This window comes from Sorghum bicolor, chromosome 9 (assembly GCF_000003195.3).
Source record: "Sorghum bicolor cultivar BTx623 chromosome 9, Sorghum_bicolor_NCBIv3, whole genome shotgun sequence".
Classification (NCBI taxonomy): domain Eukaryota; kingdom Viridiplantae; phylum Streptophyta; class Magnoliopsida; order Poales; family Poaceae; genus Sorghum; species Sorghum bicolor.
The window spans coordinates 49,623,337-49,643,468 of record NC_012878.2 but is presented as its reverse complement, the minus strand read 5'-3'; the positions used below and the strand labels follow the sequence as shown (position 1 = coordinate 49,643,468).

At 40.6% G+C, this 20,132-nt stretch overlaps 2 protein-coding genes and 1 long non-coding RNA gene across 39 annotated transcripts; 1 reads left to right on the top strand and 2 right to left on the bottom strand.

The window, feature by feature from the left end:
- LOC8085144 (RPA-interacting protein) lies at positions 722–5,356 on the bottom strand. Of its 2 annotated transcripts, none has more exons than XM_021446850.1 (6): positions 5,017–5,356; positions 4,469–4,561; positions 2,665–2,878; positions 2,431–2,507; positions 1,348–1,467; positions 722–1,256 (listed from the first exon to the last, which is right to left on the bottom strand). In XM_021446850.1, exons 1-6 carry the CDS (start codon positions 5,077–5,079, stop codon positions 1,095–1,097), a joined length of 729 nt encoding a protein of 242 aa, XP_021302525.1. In that variant the 5' UTR covers positions 5,080–5,356; the 3' UTR covers positions 722–1,094. The 2 variants fall into 2 exon arrangements, with proteins under 2 accessions (XP_021302525.1, XP_002439809.1); XM_002439764.2 differs by having other exon boundaries at positions 1,351–1,467; positions 5,017–5,354.
- On the top strand, positions 5,871–10,724 carry LOC8085143 (protease Do-like 10, mitochondrial). Its single transcript, XM_002441060.2, has 8 exons — positions 5,871–6,349; positions 6,789–7,034; positions 7,599–7,794; positions 7,881–8,140; positions 8,444–8,571; positions 9,662–9,865; positions 9,999–10,049; positions 10,157–10,724. Exons 1-8 carry the CDS (start codon positions 5,917–5,919, stop codon positions 10,400–10,402), a joined length of 1,764 nt encoding a protein of 587 aa, XP_002441105.1. The 5' UTR covers positions 5,871–5,916; the 3' UTR covers positions 10,403–10,724.
- LOC110430332 lies at positions 9,369–20,100 on the bottom strand. Of its 36 annotated transcripts, none has more exons than XR_002447754.1 (9): positions 18,127–20,100; positions 17,519–17,598; positions 17,312–17,431; positions 17,025–17,225; positions 16,423–16,487; positions 15,572–16,188; positions 14,903–15,220; positions 14,411–14,524; positions 12,259–14,240 (listed from the first exon to the last, which is right to left on the bottom strand). It is a non-coding gene; the product is annotated as an uncharacterized LOC110430332 (long non-coding RNA). The 36 variants fall into 36 exon arrangements; XR_002447763.1 differs by having other exon boundaries at positions 12,259–12,632; XR_002447767.1 differs by having other exon boundaries at positions 12,259–12,632; positions 14,933–15,220.

The window sequence follows — 20,132 nt, the reverse complement described above, 5'->3', positions numbered from 1 at the left end:
GTGAACATCCGACCAAAATTGCTTCTCCATTTACACTAGAAGTTAAAAAAGACCAGCTCATCACCGCTCCCCCATTTAATCCTCACTAGATTAATTCTCACTGTATCTAACCCACTAAAATTACTCTATCAAAGAATCATGGAACTAGAGCTAAAAATAAATGAGAGAAGCTCTACCAAAGAAACCTTTAGTTGACTTGAGAATGACTCTAACTTCTAATTAACCAATACCTTTTCGCCGACCATTCTTTATGCTATTTATAGAAAAGGATTTGGTGATCCATCATGATCTTTTCAAAATTACATCAAGACATTAAGATGGACACGACATGCCCGCATGTGGATGTGGCCGAATTATGTAGGTTTGCTGCAGCAAGCTGCTGAGGTGGACCTGCAAAAGAATGCCGAGCTAGCACAAAGACGAATTCAAATTCAGATCAATTCAATATTGCATGCATTCCTTCCTTTGGCATGATAACGCAGCTTTGGATGATGACACTGAAAGTGGCAGGAAGAAAGAAGTAGAACTACAAAAAGTCAACAGATGGTAAAATATATAATTGCAAAGGATTTCGACTACTAGCTATCAATAAACAACAGAGACTCTCCGACACTCCTATCAGCAACAATATTTGCTTTGAACACACAATTAGCACGCATTTGCACAAACTGCAAATGAAACAAGTCATATTCTGCGCACTGAAGTGAAAAGGAAGACCAAAGACATAAACCTCGACACTGAGTTCACAGCATCATCAGATAAATGAACATCTCTGTTAATACTGTTCAATGTAGTCGCAGTTTCAACGTTAAGTAAACTGGCAACAAGATGTTGACCATGGTCAAGTGCATATATACTACCCACCGTACAACCAGCAACATTTAAGTTAGACATACATGAAAATTTCATATGTATGTATGTCGATTGTTTTCACTCGAAGCTTGCATGGATGAACGTGTTCTGGGTGCTGAGTTTGTGCCACCTTTCTGATGTACAGCCCATCTTCTCATAACTTAACCAGCTAATCTAACATGAAACGATGGAACAACTTCAGGTAGGTTTTGTAATATTCTTTCCTTTCCTCTGTTGAAGCATTATACCACAATATCAAATGTGCTGCATTCTTCACACTGTATGTAGAGTGCAGTCAAGCCAAACATAGTCTGCAAACAGAACTTGGGTGCTGATTTGCATCCTCTGTCGAAGTGATCCGTATGCGCATTGGCCAACCGTTCTCGTAAGAACTCCAGCATCATCTGATGAGGGGCAAATAGAAACAATTAGGTTCCCTAACTGTCTTTTGCCAAATAATTTATAAAGACAACCTGCATATACGCAAATACAAACTACCTTATCTTCTCCTAGGTCAAGTCGTAATTTACAGAGAGTGCAATATATGAGATTATGTGCTTCTCGTAGATCTCCTCGCTTGCATACTGGACACCAGAGCTTAGCAGTTTCAGCAGCCTGACAATGATTATAGCATATATTGTAAGTCACTGAGCAAACAACAACACAAATGGCAAATATGACAGTCATATGAACAGCTGTGTTACATATGTAATACAAACGACACAATCCATCCAAAACACCAAGTTATTAAAAAGAAAGGGAAAAACACATCTGCACCTTTACATCTGGTCAAAAATATGCCACATTATTTCTTTGAGGTGCAATAAAACAATGCTAATTATGCACAAAAAGCAAGGGCATGCTTCTTACAGTCTAGTATAACAATAAGGACAGAGCTGCATTGACAAATTGCTCCAGAAGATATAACACAGATACACTAGAAAACTGAAAAGAAACAGTAATTTTACGTTTCTACTCTCTGAAATTGCCTAGAATTATTCATGACTCAATACATTAAAGTGCATCCAACCAATTCTATGGATGCAGAAATGATTGTTAGTCACATTCTTTTGCTCATGCTGACATGCCTGTTGTTCAGTAATTTCCTATATGATATTAGTTTCAACTCCCTGGTGTTCTATATGATCTGCGTCAGTATTGGCCTTGGTCTGAAGTTCATATCCCAGTCTAAGTGTGCAAATTTAACAAGTATTCTCCCTATTCCAAACTATAAGACTTTTGGCTTTTCTAGATACGTAGCTTTTTGTTATGCACTTAGGCATACACAATGTCTAGAATAGAAACAATGTATCTAGAAAAGTCAAAACGTCTTATAATTTGGAACAGTGTTCGGCTGATGGTTTCTGCGACTGTTGCTGATGCTGATTTGTTATGAGAGAAAAACATTGTTCCATTGCTGAAGAAGCACATAATCATAAAGGAAATTGAAACATGTGCCCCTAAAAGACCACGTAGGCATGAGCCAATATAGCACCAAGCACAGAACCAGTCATATGAGAAGAGTATTTTTAAACACTTGATCAAGAAGACTTCCAAAACCTCCAAATATCTAAATACCTCATTGTCATTTAGTTGCATGTGATCAAAAACAGTTTGAGCTAAATATGCATCTTCCTCATCAAGTGCCTCTAGTTCTGCAACGGTTAACAACTAGTTAAACAACTGACAAAAGAAATTCCAGACCAATGATTAAAATAAATATCATAGAATTGGCACAACTAGGAAAAAAAAGTTGATCAGGTTGTTTTTGCAGCTAAACACCAGCAATAACAGAAGTTATAGGTACCACACGTTTTCTGATTTGTTCTTCTCTAATATCTTCATAAAGAAGTCTTTCCATTTCAAGCAATATATCTTCACTTTCAACTTCAGCAGGCTCAGCAGCCTGCGGTCCTTGATATTCCCATATGACATCCATTTCTTGGTCCTCTTTTCCTTCATTGGACTGTTTGAGTTTCTCTATTTCATCAGAGATGATGTTCCTGACAGCAGATTCAACCTTTTCCTGTCAGTTACCATATGTAGATGAATCAGGTATTAACACAAATGGAAATATATTCAAGCAACATATATAAGTGAAGTATGCTAATATAGAAGTACACATTTGTCAATTGGGGTTGGCAATAAGCTTACTTTTCAGTTTTGTTATTCACATCCAGCTTCAAAAGATCTATATTTTAACATGAATGTTTTCAAAAGTAATGGGAGAGCTTGGAACAAGATTATAGTGTGAATATTTATTCACCAACAACTAGTGATGCAGTGCACCGGGGCGGGCCTAGGACTAGGGCCAGTAGGGCCATGGCCCTAGTCGTGGCCCAAATTTTTTAGGAACAAGTTTTCAATTTTGGCCCAAGAACGAACAGCCCAGTAAGGAGAAGAGTAGGGCAGCGGCCAGCGGCAGACCACGAAGTCGCTCGGTCGCACGCGTTGCTCGCGGCTTTTCCCTCGCTTCGCTCACCCCGCCGCCAGCCGCTCCCGCCTCCTGCTCGCTCTCGCACTTGGCACCGGCGCTGCGGCACCCACCCCCTCTCGGCACCGGCGGCCCCCGCCTGCGGCCTGCTGGCGGCCGCCGTCACGCTTGCGGCACCGAGCCTCACCCCTCGACTGGCCCCTGCCCCTAAGTTTCGCGGTGCCTGCACATTTGCGCCAGTTGCCTGCACTGGCGTCATCCTAGCTCACCGAGCGTCGACCGCCGTCCCACGCCTGAGTCCTGAGAGACAACGTTCCTATAGGCTGAGCAGCCGAACAGACAGCAGAGGAAGAGTTACCTGCGATTTTGTGAAGGTATTTCTTTTCTTGATTTCAAGAGTTTAAATAATGTCTGCTAATTTTTATTTTAACTCCTAATCTTGAACTTTTTATTTCAATTCGACGAAGAGCACTCGACTTTAACATCACATTTCTCTTGAGTTCCTGAACAAGAATAGCAAACCACCTCGTCCTCCACCATCTCAAAGTGACAGTAAGGACTAAACACTAGCAATGGAAATGCTAATTTTGTGGAGGAGGGCAGTTCTAATTATGTGCTTGATCCTGAAGACTAAACACTATAGTGTCGCTATGGGCGCTTGGCCACTGAAATTTGGCCCTAGTCTTTGCTAAATCCTGGGTCTGCCACTGCCAGTGCATTAGTGCGTTACCAACAAACATTCATAACTGTACAACTCTGAAGCCCATAACATTGCTATTTATGCCCTCTGCGTCAGTCAGTGTGAGAATTTTTGTCCAGAAAATAAAGCTTCAAACCAGAATACTCGGACGGTCCACCTTAGGTAAGAGATTAGAGGCTGAAAAAAGTATGGTAGCTTATAATAACAACATAATAGAATGCAAAGTTAATAGGAACAAACATTCAACTAGGTGGTAGCCTATCGGATGCAGGAAGATGATATCATAAGCATTCAGGAATTAGTGAATTACAACATCTAATGAAGTTAAATTATCCTGAGTTTTCTTTGTCTTTGAACCAGGAACACACATTGATCACATGGAGAATAATATAATGTGTAAAGAAGCATAGCACATACACATAATTTGCAAGATGCACGTGAAGTGCACCTCACCAGATCTGATAAAAGGAGAATTTTTATACCATGTCATTGGCTGGCAGCTGCCCCTGCTCCCTGATCTTCCAAAGCAAGTCAGTTCTGTCCTTTCTAACTCTTCTGAGGCAATTTGTTCTAAGCTGTTGATAGCAAAATAGGGGATAAGCACACATGGATAAATGGCAAGGAAGGCAGCAGTTTAAAATGAGAATGCAGGACTAATAATCAATTAGAAAAGTATTCAAATCTGAGGTGCCATACGTCCAAAGGGAGATCAAATATTTGAACTCACTTGATATTACGATTACTAAAAAGAAGCTATAATCACTTGACAGCTTGATGCATACAGTGACCGCACAGGCAGTTCTATGCCGACAGACCATTCTGCCAATCGATCGAATACCTGGTGCGCGGCGCGGCGCGGCGCGCCTGCGCCCATCCGCCATCCAATGACCTAACCCAGCAATCGAGCAGTATCATGGCGTCTCAGACCTCTGGCGAGCGCACCGTAGCAAAACAGCAATCGGGATTCGGAAGCGAAGAACCGCCGGCAAGGGATGCGGGGAGAGGTTGTCATGGGGCGGATTGGACGAACCTCCGATTTCCAGTCGGGGCGGCGGGCTTTGAGGGAGACCCTCCTGGGCCCTGCCGAATCCATGGACGCTCGGTCCCGCCGTCAATCGATCGGAGACGAGGCGCCCACAGAATCGACGTTGTAGCCGTGTGAACTGCGAGCTCGCGCTAGACCTGCGGTTGGTCGCGCGTGAGGTGTTGAGGACGCCGAATCGAAGGAAGACCAGCTGCTAGCCACGCCGGAGCTCCGATTTACGGACGGGCGCGGCTCGTCTCCGCCGGCGAGGATGGAGTGTGCTATTCGCCCCTCCTGTTCTGGGCTCTGGCTAATTGGGCTGTCCACCGTCTACTTGTCTTAATTTGCTTCGCCCCTAAACAGCCCATTACTACCTAACGTCAACAGCAAGCAGACTTTCTTTTCTTTAAAAAAAAATAAAAATAGGAGAGCTACTGATTAATTCGTCTTTGATGTGCTAAGATCGTTTTGTGTCTTAGCGTGTTTGGGACTGCTCCACGTTTTTCCAGCTCCGCTCCATGTTTTTTAGCCAAACGGTTTTAGCTCTACGCACTTAATTCGAGGAAAAATGGTGGAGTTGCGAGAGCATGAGGTACTCCATAAACGGAGCTGCTCCATGGTGGAGTTTGTACCCAAACACCCCCTTATTGTTCATGTTGTATACTAACGTCCGGCAGCCTGCTCCAATGGCAACGGATACGAGTCAAAAATGGCCCAAGTGTTGGTTGCGTTTTTGCTTGGAAAGCATATCAAACGTTGGATATAGAATGGACGTACCAGATGATGGCAAAGTTACGTTGTGACTTTGGAAAGCAAAGTTACCCAATCTGTGTCCAAAAACCCACGAGCCATATAAAAACTCCCAAACCCTTCTGTCGGCTCGGCTCTCCCTCCGGCGAGGCCACCATGCTCGCCGCCGCTCGCTCCCTCCCCCGCCTCTCCTCTTCCTGCTCCGCCCGCGCCCTTCGCCGCGTCCTCCTGCACCCTCCACCACCCCAGCCCTCGCTTCCGCCTCCTCTCCCGCCTCTCCGAACCCTTACACGCACCCTCCTCCCGCACCTCGCCGCCGCCCAACGGTTCTCCACTACCTCCTTCTCTACCTCCGCCCCATCACGCCTAGGAGAATGCGTTGGCGTGCGGGGAGCACCGGCGATACCCGAGGAGGAGGAGGAGGAGGAGGAGAGGGAGGAGACGGGGGCGTTGGCGCGGCATGACACGGATGCGTACGCGGCGGTAGAGCTGGCTCTGGACTCAGTGGTGAAGGTGTTCACGGTGTCCAGCAGCCCCAACTACTTCTTGCCATGGCAAAACAAGGCGCAGCGGGAGAGCATGGGCTCTGGTATGACATTGATTTTGGCGCTCGAGCTGTAGTACTGTATTGCTGTGTTTGGTTGGATTGGATCTCTGCCACTGCTGTAGGTGTCTTAAGGTATGCTTGTGGATTGTTTGATTGTTAGTCTCCCTAAATTCGACCTAAACTGCACTTTCTTTATTACAAGTTTAGAGTTCATGATTTTAATTTGGTAGCTCCAACTTGGCAAACGAAGCATCTTGTGTGCAAATTTGTGCTTTTGCCCTCAATCGTGTGTGTGTCCAAATGTCTGCTGTATAGAATTAGCACATGCCGTGCAACACAAAAATTATTGGATCTTGTATGCCTCCAAGTTGGTGATAATTTTTGTAGGTGGGTAGGTCCGGTGACAACTAAAGTAGATCCAAATGCAGTGAAATGGAAGTTGTTCTTTGGCTCACCTCTGAATTCCATGTCCCTGTTGCAGGGTTTGTGATTCCTGGAAGAAGGATTGTGACGAATGCACATGTGGTAGCTGATCATACTTTTGTTCTTGTGAGGAAGCATGGTTCGCCTACTAAGTACAAGGCCGAAGTCCAAGCTGTCGGTCATGAGTGCGACTTGGCTCTGTTGACAGTTGAGAGTGAGGAGTTTTGGGATGGGGTGAACAGTTTGGAGCTTGGAGACATCCCCTTTTTGCAAGAAGCCGTCGCCGTGGTTGGCTACCCTCAAGGTATGATTCTGATGTTGAGTAGATGACAATATGTTATTTGTTGCAGTATTTTGCATCTAGAAGTGGAACTTGTTATTTACATGATTCCATCCATGACGAATGCAGCAGACTGCATACACACAACCTTCTGTTTTGCAAGGTTACAACTGAAACATGTTAGTACTATTGTAAATGCACAAATTAATTGATTGCACCAACAAACAAATTAGTAACAATAATAGGAACACATGAATATAGGATGTTTCTTTTGGAAAGGTGAAGCTCCAACATCTTTATGATTTCGCCACTTTTAAAATTCATTAAACTAATCGTTGCTTTATTAACTTGTTAACAAATCATTAACAAATCCTTGATAAGTATGAATTTTTCTGTAATTTACATCCACATTGCAAATTTATGTCCATGCTTGTATAGTGAATAGTGCAGCTCAAGGGTTTTCATTGTGCTGCCCTAGCGCAGTACTGCTAACATTTATTGTGTACATGAAACTTTCTCTGTACTTTGTAGAAAATAGAAATGTTGTCAAAAATGTGGAACGGTATATAACCCTGAACTTTGGCTCAGGTGGAGATAATATTTCTGTCACCAAGGGGGTTGTATCTAGAGTTGAACCAACACAATATGCCCATGGTGCTACGCAGCTTATGGCTATACAAATAGACGCAGCTATAAATCCAGGCAATAGTGGAGGGCCTGCCATTATGGGTGATAAAGTAGCCGGAGTTGCTTTCCAGAATTTGTCAGGGGCAGAAAACATTGGGTGAGTCCTTAGCCTTTTGCATCAAATGAACCTGTTACTTTTACTAGAATTCCTTTCTTATTCCTGTCGTCTTCTTCTTTTGGCAGTTATATCATACCGGTGCCCGTAATTAAGCGTTTCATTTCTGGAGTAGAAGAGAGTGGTAAATATTCTGGGTTCTGTACTCTTGGAGTATCTTGCCAGGCTACTGAAAATATTCAGTTAAGAGAATGCTTTGGGATGCGGCCTGAAATGACTGGAGTTTTAGTTAGTAGAATAAACCCTCTATCTGATGCTTACAAGATTTTGAAGAAGGATGACATCCTTCTTGAGTTTGATGGTGTGCCTATCGCAAATGATGGCACAGGTGAGCTTATAGTTTCTACTTTGTGCATATGCACCACTTCAATATGCATTAACAACAACTTTATGCCACAAATTTTGTTTATTTCATTTACTTTTCACTTACCTCCAGTGAACAATATTTGACACGCCAACTATTGTTGACTGTAGGGGGTATTTGTTATGAAATCTAGCACACATCCATGCCCTTGGTGCATGTTTTTGCATACTGCTTTTGTGCAAATCAATGAATCTGTTTATGAACTATTTTGAGACATGGCATCTCAGAATCAACTACTGAAGTTTGTCCATTATTTAATACCTCCAGTTCCATTCCGGAATAGAGAGAGAATCACCTTTGATCATCTGGTGTCCATGAAAAAACCTGAAGAAACAGCTGTTCTCAAAGTATTACGAGATGGTAAAGAGCAAGAATTGAAAGTAACACTTAGACCTGTGAGTCCTTGCAGTCTCATTACATTTGATTTCAATCTGTACCTTTGATAATATGGGTGCAATTATATGAATGCTTGTTGATTAGCAAATATAGTAGGGATATTCTGTTGCTATTTCTAGTTTACCTTCACACCAATTTTTGCCATGCTAGACCTGGTAATAGACTCAACCTGCGAGCGGTCAGCGCTTAATACGGCAATACTTACTATCAGTTCCATAACTCACCCACAAATAATTGTAAGTTTGTACCTTACTGAATTCATTACATTAGTCAATGGGCCTATTTTGGACCCGTGTTGGCCTATCTAAGTAGTTGAAAGGGAGCATAGATGAAGTCATATCTTATGTTAGTCGTAGTAGTACACAAAATTGGACCAAATTATATTCTACACAGCTCTCACAGGCCTTCTCTTTGTTCACATCATTTTTTTTCCATAGCGGGTGAACCCGAATTCCATTACTTATATAAAGTAATTAAATGACAAAGTTTCACCTGCTTACACTGCTTCTTACCTAATACCATACCTGATTAAACTGAAGCACCTAGGGCTTGAGCTTAAACCAGTCACCTGTGAACCATATTACAGAGTATAGACCTTTAACAATACAATGACAGAAAGAAGTTAGAACCACACAGAACTAAATATGGATAGAACAAAGATGTCACTAGCGACAAATGGCAACATCATTGGCAAGATCAAACAGCATTCGTGTTACAGTCGCAATCTTCAGACTTCAACTGATCACACCATCTGGGATCCCTGGGTTCTCCTGGACTGCTTGCTGCTGACCTTGTTGATGATACTACAGCGCCAAAGTCTTGATTTCTTCTGCTCCTTGCTCAAGTTCATTACAGCTCTCTGGATCAGCCTGCCCAATATGAAATGAAGTAATGAACAAATGGAGTGAACTGATGATCTCAGTAGGAGATTTCGTCCTTTTTTTTCAGAACAAACATTGTTCCTCCCTTTCCATAGAGCCCAGAAAACTGCTGGTCCCCACTATTTCTATCTTTTGCTAGAGCCATAGAGCTTATTGACATTTGAAGTTGGAACTGATCTTTTACGGATTTGTGTTGTTTATTATGCAGCTGCAACCTTTAGTCCCAGTCCATCAATTTGATAAATTACCAAGCTACTACATATTTGCTGGTTTTGTTTTCATCCCGCTTACCCAGCCTTATCTCCATGAATTTGGAGAAGACTGGTATAATGCCTCGCCACGCCGATTATGTGAACGGGCACTAAGGGAGCTTCCAAAGAAGGCTGGTGAACAATTAGTTATCCTATCTCAGGTATTATTCCATTAATTTGCTACCCTCTTACATTTCTGTTTACCCTTTCAGTATTCAATCCGAAACTTTTTCCATATGCTGTTTCCATTAACCTGAGATAAATTTATTTTTGTACTGAATATTTGTGTTTCAGGTTCTAATGGATGACATCAATGTCGGTTATGAAAGGCTTGCTGAACTACAGGTATGTTACTCTACTATACGTATATCTCCTGGTGCCCAGTTACCCACTACCCAAGGTATCTGGCATATGTCCTGAATAATCAAGCTGCCCTAACATCACATGATCAGGTAAAGAAGGTAAATGGTGTGGAGGTTGAAAACCTGAAGCACCTGTGCAGCCTCGTGGAAGGCTGCACCGAAGAAAACTTAAGGTTTGACCTGGACGATGAAAGAGTCATTGTCCTGAAGTACCAGAACGCAAGGCTTGCCACATCCCGGGTCCTCAAACGGCACAGGATACCGTCTGCCATATCGAGCGACCTTGTCCAAGATGAAGCAACTAATGGCGAGGTTGAGACATCATGCACCAGCTGATGCGGGCCTCTTTTTAGACCTATACTAGTTGGGAGTTCCCTGCAGCACGGTTCAAGGAGCGAGCTGCATTGTTGGCGAGGCAAGCCTATCTGCCTGGAGTGCATGGCTTCACTTGCCCCCTGTTGGGACGCTTCAGTTTTGACGTAAGGAGTGTCTTCAGAAAATAAGGTTATGAGCTCCGGAGCTTTTCGGTCTGAATGTAACAGTAACATAATCATTCTTTACTAAAACATTCATTTTTGCCATCGTTGGCATGGCGCCCCCACATGGTCTGTACCATCAGGAAACATACACAGCATAGAAAAAAATAATATTTGAAAAAGAAAAGAGTTGCAGCACAATATTTGGCCTCGACTAGGAGCTATGGCCTGGTTAGACCGATTAGTTTTCTGCTCGTCCGATGACTGGTCACAATTAGTTAGACGATTAGAAGGTGGACGATGAGAGAGAAACATAGTGCAATTGAGGCCTTGTTTAGTTGATCAAAAAACTAAAAACTTTTCAAGATTTCTCATCACATAGAATCTTGTGGCACATGCATGGAGCATTAAGGCCCTGTTTGGTTCCACCAACTAAATTTTAGCTAGCTAAACTTTAGTCACTTTAGTAGCTAAAGTTCCAAACACATTGACTAAAAGGGGCTAAAATAGTTTAGTTCCATTAGTCACCCAAGAGTAGCTAAAATAATTTTAGCTAGCTAAAATTTAGTTGGTCCAAACAGGGCCTAAATATAGATGAAAGCAAAAACTAATTGCACAGTAATCGCGAGCCGAATCTTTTAAACCTAATTACTTCATGATTAAACAATATTTGTCAAATAAAAACGAAAATGCTACAGTATCAAAGTCAAAAAACTTTTTGAATCTAAACAAAACAAGACCTGAGTTAGATGACTACTAGAAGATGGGCGATTATAGTGAGAAATATGCTTCTTATGTACCTGAATAATTAAATTCTTAGAAGAGATGCTGGGTAATTCTTAGGCCTTGTTTAGATGCACCCAGAAACCCAAACTTTACTGAGATTCCCCATCACATCGAATCTTACGGTACTTGCATGGAACATTAAATATAGATAAAAAAGATAACTAATTGCATAGTTTACCTGTAAATTAGGATACGAATCTTTTAAGCCTAGTTATTCCATGATTGAACAATGTTTGTCAAATAAAAACGAAAGTACTACAGTGTCAAAATCCAAAAAAATTGATCTAAACAAGACCTTTAGTTTACTGTGGGATCTGACATGGTTGTCATCATTGGATTTTTACAGTACTTCAATCCAGTTAATAAGCAGAATTTCCTTAGTGTTTCAGAAAGAAATTTACAGTGTTCGATGGAATATTTATATGTATGGCAATATAGTCTATGAAACAAACTCTTTCGTGTTTGAGTGTCACCAATCTAGATTTCACCAATGTAGATTATGGGAATATAATCTATGATGGAGGTATATATTCCTGATTTTTAAAGGAAAAAAAAAGGTTAATTCTGGGATAACATTATCACCTGCATTATAGAGGAGTCACTAACAATCAATTATCAATTCAATGCCTTGCAATTGAGCTCAAGAGAGAAGTTTACGTGGTACAGTCTTCATACACGTGAACAGAACGTGCTGCCCAGAGTTTCTTATTTTTTTTAAAAAAAAAAGGGAAAAAAAGACGAAGACACAGAGCCCACGCGAAGCGTTCCCCACTCCAGCATCTCTCTCTCTCACACACACACACTCGCAGCTGGATGATGCAATGTTACATTTGTGTCAGATGATTGATGATGGATTGTCTCCTTATATCATAACTAGTGCAAGGCGCGCACCATTGCGCGCATAGACAGGTGCAGAGAAGATCTAGAATATGAAGTAATAAGCAGCTGCTGGTTTCATAAGCAGCATGGTTTACTTTGCATTTAGAGTCACAGAGTCTATTTGGGAATGAATGTGAACAAGCCAGATAAGGTGGGTCTGTATGTTTTGAGGTCATGGTTATCATGGCCATTACACAAAAATAGTAACATAGGGTACAACAGATTGAAGCAATATACTTAGTTTTCTGACGCAGAGAAAATAGACAGGATTTGAGCAGAAGTATTTTAAAGCGTACACAGTACTGAGAAGGTCTAAAAGTCCATAAACATGTTGCCAAATTCTGTCCTCGAGGTGGCCATATCTATAGATACATAGGTTTGACATGTCGAGGTGGCCTCAGTTGTTTGATTATGTGAATTTATACCTGTATAAAGTCATAATATTAGGAAGCAAGCATATGTTTGCAAAATTTACTGATAGAAATTCATAGTAAAAACTGGAGGCTCAATATTCCCTGGAGGAGAAAGAATCCAGTACATATGTAGGCGATGCTAAACTGATTCAAATATGAAATGAGAAAAACAAATAGTATAATATAAAATAGTTAGAACTTATTTTTAAAGAGTCCCTTGTGGAGTTAGCAAATCCAACACAAATCTAGGCAGTGCCAACCTGATTAGAAGGCCTTAGATCGTAGGAAAAGAAGAGTAGACAGGAAACCTTTAAAAAATTTAGAGGCCTAAAAGATAGCAATCATGATTTGATCAAAATGTTGGAGTATCAAGGTACCAAAGTAGATGTATAATGACAGAGCAATTGGATTCATAGTGCATTTGGTAAATTGAATAATAAATAAGTACTCGCACCGTCATACATGACGTAGAATGTTTGTTGTACTTATATTTTTTTTGTAGATGTAACCACAAACATGTATGATAGGAGGGGTTCCATTTGGATTAGAGTAGAACTGCATTAATTCTGTGAACTAAAGAAGCAAATTCTTAACTTCATTCATAAATCATGAAATGGTGGTCTAAAAAGTGAACTTACTTTTTTCCCCGATAGGCTGATGATAACCTTCATTTCAGAAAAAGATACATTAAAAGGGAAAGAACTGGATGTATGAGATGCTAAAATGATCGGAGAGGTTTTTAACCTTTGTTTATCCTTTCAGTGGCCAATCAAATATGCTCATATTTAGAAGGCATAATATTACTTGTAGGTCTAGGATTACCTAGACAAACCTTTGATATTTGACATCACTAATGGCTAAAACATCTGAGTAACAAATTAGAGTCGTGGAATGTGGAATATTACCCAAACATAAACACATTTTTTTTCCAGAGTCCATCATAGACGACTGAAACACAAGGCTGATGATTTGAATGCTACAGCTAGCATCTTGTTGACTTATTTCTAATGGAATACCATATGTCCATGGAAAGTATATATAAGGCACTGGGCTACATGGCCATGCACAACATATATAATTATTTAACTTGAGGATTTAACAATTAATATTTAGTCTTAGAGTTTAGCAGTCAGCTACTTTCTTCTAGTCCACCACACATCTAAGTATAGGCTAGCAAACATGTAGATGGCCATGGATTTCGGCAACAAGAATGGGCATTATTAAATGGGTTAGTGGTACATCAGGCAAACATAAAGATTTTGTTTTCACAATTTTCCATATTTATAACTGTGATTTACACTTTTGTTGGAGAACCTAGACATGAGCTGCAGCAAAAATGTACCTTCACATTCACAATTTGTCTGGAACTTTTAGATGGTTCGAGACTTTGATCTAAACAGCAATGCAACAATAATCTTCCAATTGGCCAAAATCAAATGGAACAAGGGCTAAATGGTACAAAACCTAATCATCACAAAATGTATGGAAATGACACATGTAAATCTATATAATGAAATATGGTAAAAAAATGAGATTTCCATAGTTGCGTGGATTGGCAGATAACACGCCTGCATTTAGTTATGAGATTGATGTATCTTCATGTGCTTTACTATCCAGTTCCTACAGAAACAGAAACTACCAATTCACACAGGGCTCTAGGCACAATGTTATCTAGAAGTAACACTGAATTATGGAACTTGAATTTATCATGGAGGTATTATAGACAGGAAAATGGCGTCACAACAATGCAAAAAAAAAAAAACAGGAGCTTTAGATGACCAAGCGATTACCTAAGTACTCATCCAGATCCTAATTTTTTTCTTCCTTTTCATAGGAGGCCAACCTCACTGTAGCAGCAGCTCATTATTGGGTCACCCCTGTAAGCTGTAAGCTATCACTTTGACCTGTATGTTCATGTAGATGATATAAAATGTAGCAGGTGTAGGAAAACTGAACACATAGTTCTAAGTAGGAAGATAGTATTAGTAAACTAAAGCTAACAACAAAACAGGACAGTATGAATGTTCTTTTGATGTAACTGTGAGTACACTCGAGTTGGTGTTAATGGAAACTTTGAAAGTTTCCGAAACAAAAAACATGACAGAATCTATTCCAAATTAATTTGAAGTGGGGTAGTTTAAAGGTTTTGCAATGCCCTTGGTCTCTGAGGTAGCAAATGGTCACTAAATCACAAAAAAAAACTCACTTTTCATCATCATTAAGTTTAAGAATGACATGAGACTGAATTCTCGTATGTACACTATGCATTAAAAAATACTCACCACAAACGAGGCATGAAGCATGTCACTAACCTATAGCCTATGTCCCCTGTGCTTCTTACTCTTCACCTAATACATAGGAACAAAGGCATGGCCACTATCGTCAGCATTGTGCAGGCTAATGTCGATGCTTCTTTTTGTCAGACACCTTAGAGATGACTGAATATGGTCAAAATGAGGCTTTGGTCCCCAGAAAAAAGCAGCAACTTGTGCAGGCTAATGTCGATGCTTCTTTTTGTCAGACAGCTTAGAGATGACTGAATGTGATCAAAATGAGGCTTTGTTCCCCAGAAAAAAGCAGAAATTGATCTCGCAGGAAAACTAAAAAGAACAACAATCAATTAGCCCTAATGAATTATACGAAAACTAAATGCATAGAACCAGCTAAAAATACAAGGCGCTTAGCAATCCAGTGCAGATCTTGTTGACAAAATTAAGCAGACAACCACATGTCCATTCGATTGAGGTAAAGACAATGCAATAAGAAAATGCAGATACATTCCAAAAAAATAAAATACACTCACAACGAGCAACAAATCACTATATTTGTTAGAAAAAAATCTATAGTTATGCTATGTGAATTTGTAGGAAATGCTCTTTCTCAAGTTTATCTTTTTTAGCAAAGATGATATCACAATCTTAGAATTTAGAGAATGATTGCTCCTTGTTTACCTCTCATCGCTTGATAGCCAGTTTTGAGGGCTACAGCCATTTCCCCCATGCATGAGGCTCATACCAGTCCATCTTCATGACCATTCTGGATTAAGTCTAAGAGCTAGATAAGAGAGAGCACACAACATTTTCTATAGAACAAAGTTCCAATTAGATCATTATAAAATTTTACCAATCAATTTAGGTTGAAGATAGCATAGTAATTAACAGATCTTTCAAACTCACAGGAATTTGTCTATAACATATAGTTCAGACTATGAATTAAAGCGTAGGTAATACAAAGAAGCCATTAGAGTGCACAACAATATATGGTATGCATTATGTGGTTACGGTATTTTTTAAAGTTGGATAAAGAGCACTCAATGTTGTGTGCCTACAAATATTCTTGTACCTAAAAAATCTAGATCTATGACAACATTGTTTAGCTTCAAAAGACCACCATGATATACATGCCGAATAATGAATATAGAATCTAGAATAGGAAACTAAAAGGGGAAAAAAGCATTACGTGAAGGATAGGGATAAAGAGATTACGACTAGCATGCACAAATCCATTTCTGCAACATTAGAAGCCTCATCGTCTGTAATGGTGACTCGTCTCAAAATTCAGTAATTAGCTGTAACAGTGATAGATGTATAAGATGTCAGGCATCAATTTAAAATAGTGCAAATGTGGGTATCCTAATTCTCAATCAAGTGCACACAAATCCCAGAACAACTGCATTGAAAATGAGTTTTTATGCTCTAAATAGGAACAAAATCAGCCGGTACGCAAGGGTATCAACGTAGAGGTCAACCTCAATGCTATAGACATATACTATCAGAAGAAAAATAGGCAATACGATAATTACCAAGAAGCACGTCTACTTGGTGGATATGCTCATAAAATTGTCCAAATGAATGTCGCCTTCCAATTCTAAGAAACAACATGCACAGAATCAGCAGCACAGCAGGTTGATAATTTGTGGATGATATAAGCTCATTATCTGGGATCTTCTCCATGAATCAGACAACACTCTAGCACTATGGGCTACATGTATATGAAATCAGAGAAAATATGTATTTCTATATTATCTTTAGATCAAAGAAATCTCGTCTAATTTCTACAGGTGTGCTATGTACATGTATCAAATCAAATCAGAGAAAGGTAGGGCTAGAGAAATTATGACCTTGCAATTAGCCCTAATAAATTATATCAAACTATATGCATGGAATCTTTAAAAAATAAACAGCCAACTACTTTTCCCTTATCCAGATTAAGGAGTGCAATAAAAAATGCCGATATGTCAAAAAAAATACTCACAGCGCACCAAGTCAAATGAAGTAACTAGCTATGTGTGAACTAAGAACTCATCTATTTAAGTATTATAGTTAATTACACCTATTAAAAATATCCATGGATTCAAAATGGTATGCACATCATGAAACTTGTAGCCAAATATCGCATATGTACCTTGATCCTCATAAAAGTAAGGGCACCACCATTATTGTTTTGAACATTTTTAATAAAGATCAGAATGCACGGTAATGGAGAGCAACTATGTGTTTGTCCCCTGCCATTGAGAAAGTAAGGAGAGCAGGTTTGACATGAGCTTCTATTGGTCCACCTCATTTTCATCTTCAAACTTTGGCTGGAACAGCCAACCTCATAGTTCTGCAGAAAGGGATTAAAAATCCCTAAAAGGCCGAGTTGAAATTGACCTCTACCAAACCCGAACTAAAAGGGCCAAAATTTGTTACCTTCAATGTTTTCAAAGGAGGCAAGGGGGACTGTGATAGTCATTTTCTGGATAGAGAGCCCGACAATTTTTGCTGCCTCACCACAGATGCTTATAATGAGCATGCAAAAGCATGCTTCAACTATCAGCAACAGAAAACAACAAACACAAGCAATCAGTGGATTCCAAAATCATTAGTCGACATTTGTTGGTCGTGAAGAATACTTACATTTAGTAATTCCCAACTGTCGAGCACGCATGGCTTCAAGATATAAGCAAAAAACGTCAGAACTGAATCATCTTTGATTGCTGAGCATAGTTTGCGCAACAAAAGAAAGCAATGAATTAATTTCAGGTGTTGCCATTTTGTAGCTCACAGAATAACTGAGCATCATACAACATAGAAGAATGGATCGGTAAGGTTTCGAAGGAGCATGTTAGGCGTAAAACCAACTGATGATGTGCTTACTAAAAATTCAAGGAAGCATCACGATAATAATAATAATTCTCCTAGGCCTCAATTGAAATGGTGTGTCTAGGTGATATATAATAATAATAATACCTCAGTTGAAAATAAAAACATCAGCACATGGGGGAAAGAGAAAAACACACAGTAAGCTTGCAATATAGTTAGTGGACACAGTACATACAAAATTCATTTGGGAACGAGGACTAATTTGGATACATTGGGGAATTTACTTTATACGTACGATTTCGTCTGGTTTTTGGTTTGTAGTTTGATTTTATTTGTAGCTATGATTGGGGCTATAGTACTGACTATGCATAGCAACAGGTGCAAAGGCATCTACAACTAGGAACTGAACCCAAGGGAAATACCTACAAGCAGTATTGGAGCAGGGACACTTGGAAAACTAGAACTGGTCCTGCAAACCTAGAAGATGCAACAATAGAAATGGCATCAATATTCATAAATAGAAGTACAGTTAATAACTTTCAGTTGTATGTAACAAGATTTTGTATGTAAGGAGTAAAGAAGAGGAATGAAATGAGGAATGTACATTACCAACCACAAACAACAAGAAGAGGAGACAACATAATGAGTAAGAGGTCTTCAAACCTAAAACATTGTAGTCCACTCTTTATTCACACTGGAAACAAACCTAAGTTTAGATGAACTTCCGAACCAAGAAAACAATGACCTTTGTTGTATCCCACCTGAGCTGGAAGAACAGCAGTGCACATAATTGTACTCAAAAGTCAAAGAGAAAGAGAAGCAAAAACGATCACAGACAAGCAAAGTGCTTTGACAATATAATCTTTGGGAATAGGGCCAGTGCTCAGAAACAACAGTTCGTAATTTGACATCAGAAGCAACGGTCAAAGACAATGATCACAAGCCTATAATGAACAAGAACATATTTACCACTTCACAGGCAGTAGGCACAATCTTAGACTGCACAATTATGTGATTATTGACATCATAAACAATGATCATAAGCACGTCTGACTGGAAAACCAAAGTCGATGACCAAAGTAGAGAATGGATGAAATCATGACAAGCAACACCATACGAAGCTAACTTCAATGGCAAGCTGTCTGACCTAATAAGCAAAGCGAGTAGGCAATAAATACTACTATCTCTCACTAACTGGGATCACACAACTAGAAAAAAGCTGCTACCATGGCTACAGCCAAGGGGTGGCCAAACTCATCGGCTTTGTACAAAGAGATGTCCAAAATAGAATAAACATTGCTCACGATCATTGCCTCAGCCATGAATATAGCACATAGATGTAAAAGGAAGAACAACCATAGCTCATGAGCATTGCCTCAGTTATGCCAAAAAAAGGAAGAGATGTAAACTATGCAAGGATAGGCCATGACCATCGCATCAAACAGTAAATAGAATATTTATCATTATATGTAATCATCACAGCACCAGCCCATTCCCTCAAATTAGATTGTAACAAGACAAAAAGCATGTACTCATCACTGCAGGTGACCAACATCCAAACAATAAACTAGAAATCATTAGGCATGCATAGTAACAAATCAAACAAATATCATTAACATGGTCACGTGCTCAGATGTATGGCGCAATAACTGCCTGCTCTCAAGATCCAGTTGAACCGAGCAGGCCACACCCTACAGAACACCAAAACAACCATAGTATTAACCATATAGATTGCTAAGAGGAAAGGGGAAGAAAAGATTCACCCCCTCCAAATCTCACATCCTGAGAGAATTCTTGGAAGGGAGCAATGTCATCACACTTGGAGGGGATGAGGAATTTACGCCTGAGATTGCCGGAACTGCTACAAACCGTGCCAAAAAGATAAGGATAGCTAGCTAGGGGTTTCATCCAACACAGGCAAATAATTCATCTGCACATAGATCGTTGTCCATAGGGAAGGGGAGGCAGCCTCTGCGAGCATTGGGAGAAGGAGATCCCGAGGTTAGAAGAGAGGGAAGGAAGGACCAAACCGAGAGGAGGGCACAACGGAGGAGCAGCGGAGTAGCCGGGACCAGGCCGCGTCGGTGGGGAGGGAGGGGCACCCACCGGCGACACCTGCTATTGCCAAACCGTCCTCGAGGGAGGCGACTGCAGGCACCGGGGTCGACGTAGGGCCCGTGGCTGCGGCCGGCGGCAGCCACCTGGCGAGAGTTGCCGTGGAGGAGGAGGAAGATGGCCACCACTGCGCCGAGGGCGACCGCCGTCGTGCCGAGGGCCAGGCACCGACGCTGCCGCCCGCATCGGGAGAGCCTAGGAGAGAGGGAGAGGGGAAGCGGAGAGGACGGATAGGGACGCGGCGGAGATATTCGGAGAAGGGGTTTTTTTTTCTGACCACCGTGGATAGAGCAGCCGAACTCAGGTCTTGTTT

Coding starts and splice junctions, on each gene's coding strand:
- LOC8085144 (XM_021446850.1), bottom strand. CDS start 5,079: ATGGATTCGGCAGGGCCCAGGAGGGTCTCCCTCAAAGCCCGCCGCCCC. Junction 2,508..2,664: donor AGAAGAACAAATCAGAAAAC/GTGTGGTACCTA, acceptor TAACCGTTGCAG/AACTAGAGGCACTTGATGAG. Junction 1,468..2,430: donor TGCAACTAAATGACAATGAG/GTATTTAGATAT, acceptor AATCATTGTCAG/GCTGCTGAAACTGCTAAGCT.
- LOC8085143 (XM_002441060.2), top strand. CDS start 5,917: ATGCTCGCCGCCGCTCGCTCCCTCCCCCGCCTCTCCTCTTCCTGCTCC. Junction 7,795..7,880: donor TCAGGGGCAGAAAACATTGG/GTGAGTCCTTAG, acceptor TTCTTTTGGCAG/TTATATCATACCGGTGCCCG. Junction 8,572..9,661: donor TGAAAGTAACACTTAGACCT/GTGAGTCCTTGC, acceptor TTTATTATGCAG/CTGCAACCTTTAGTCCCAGT.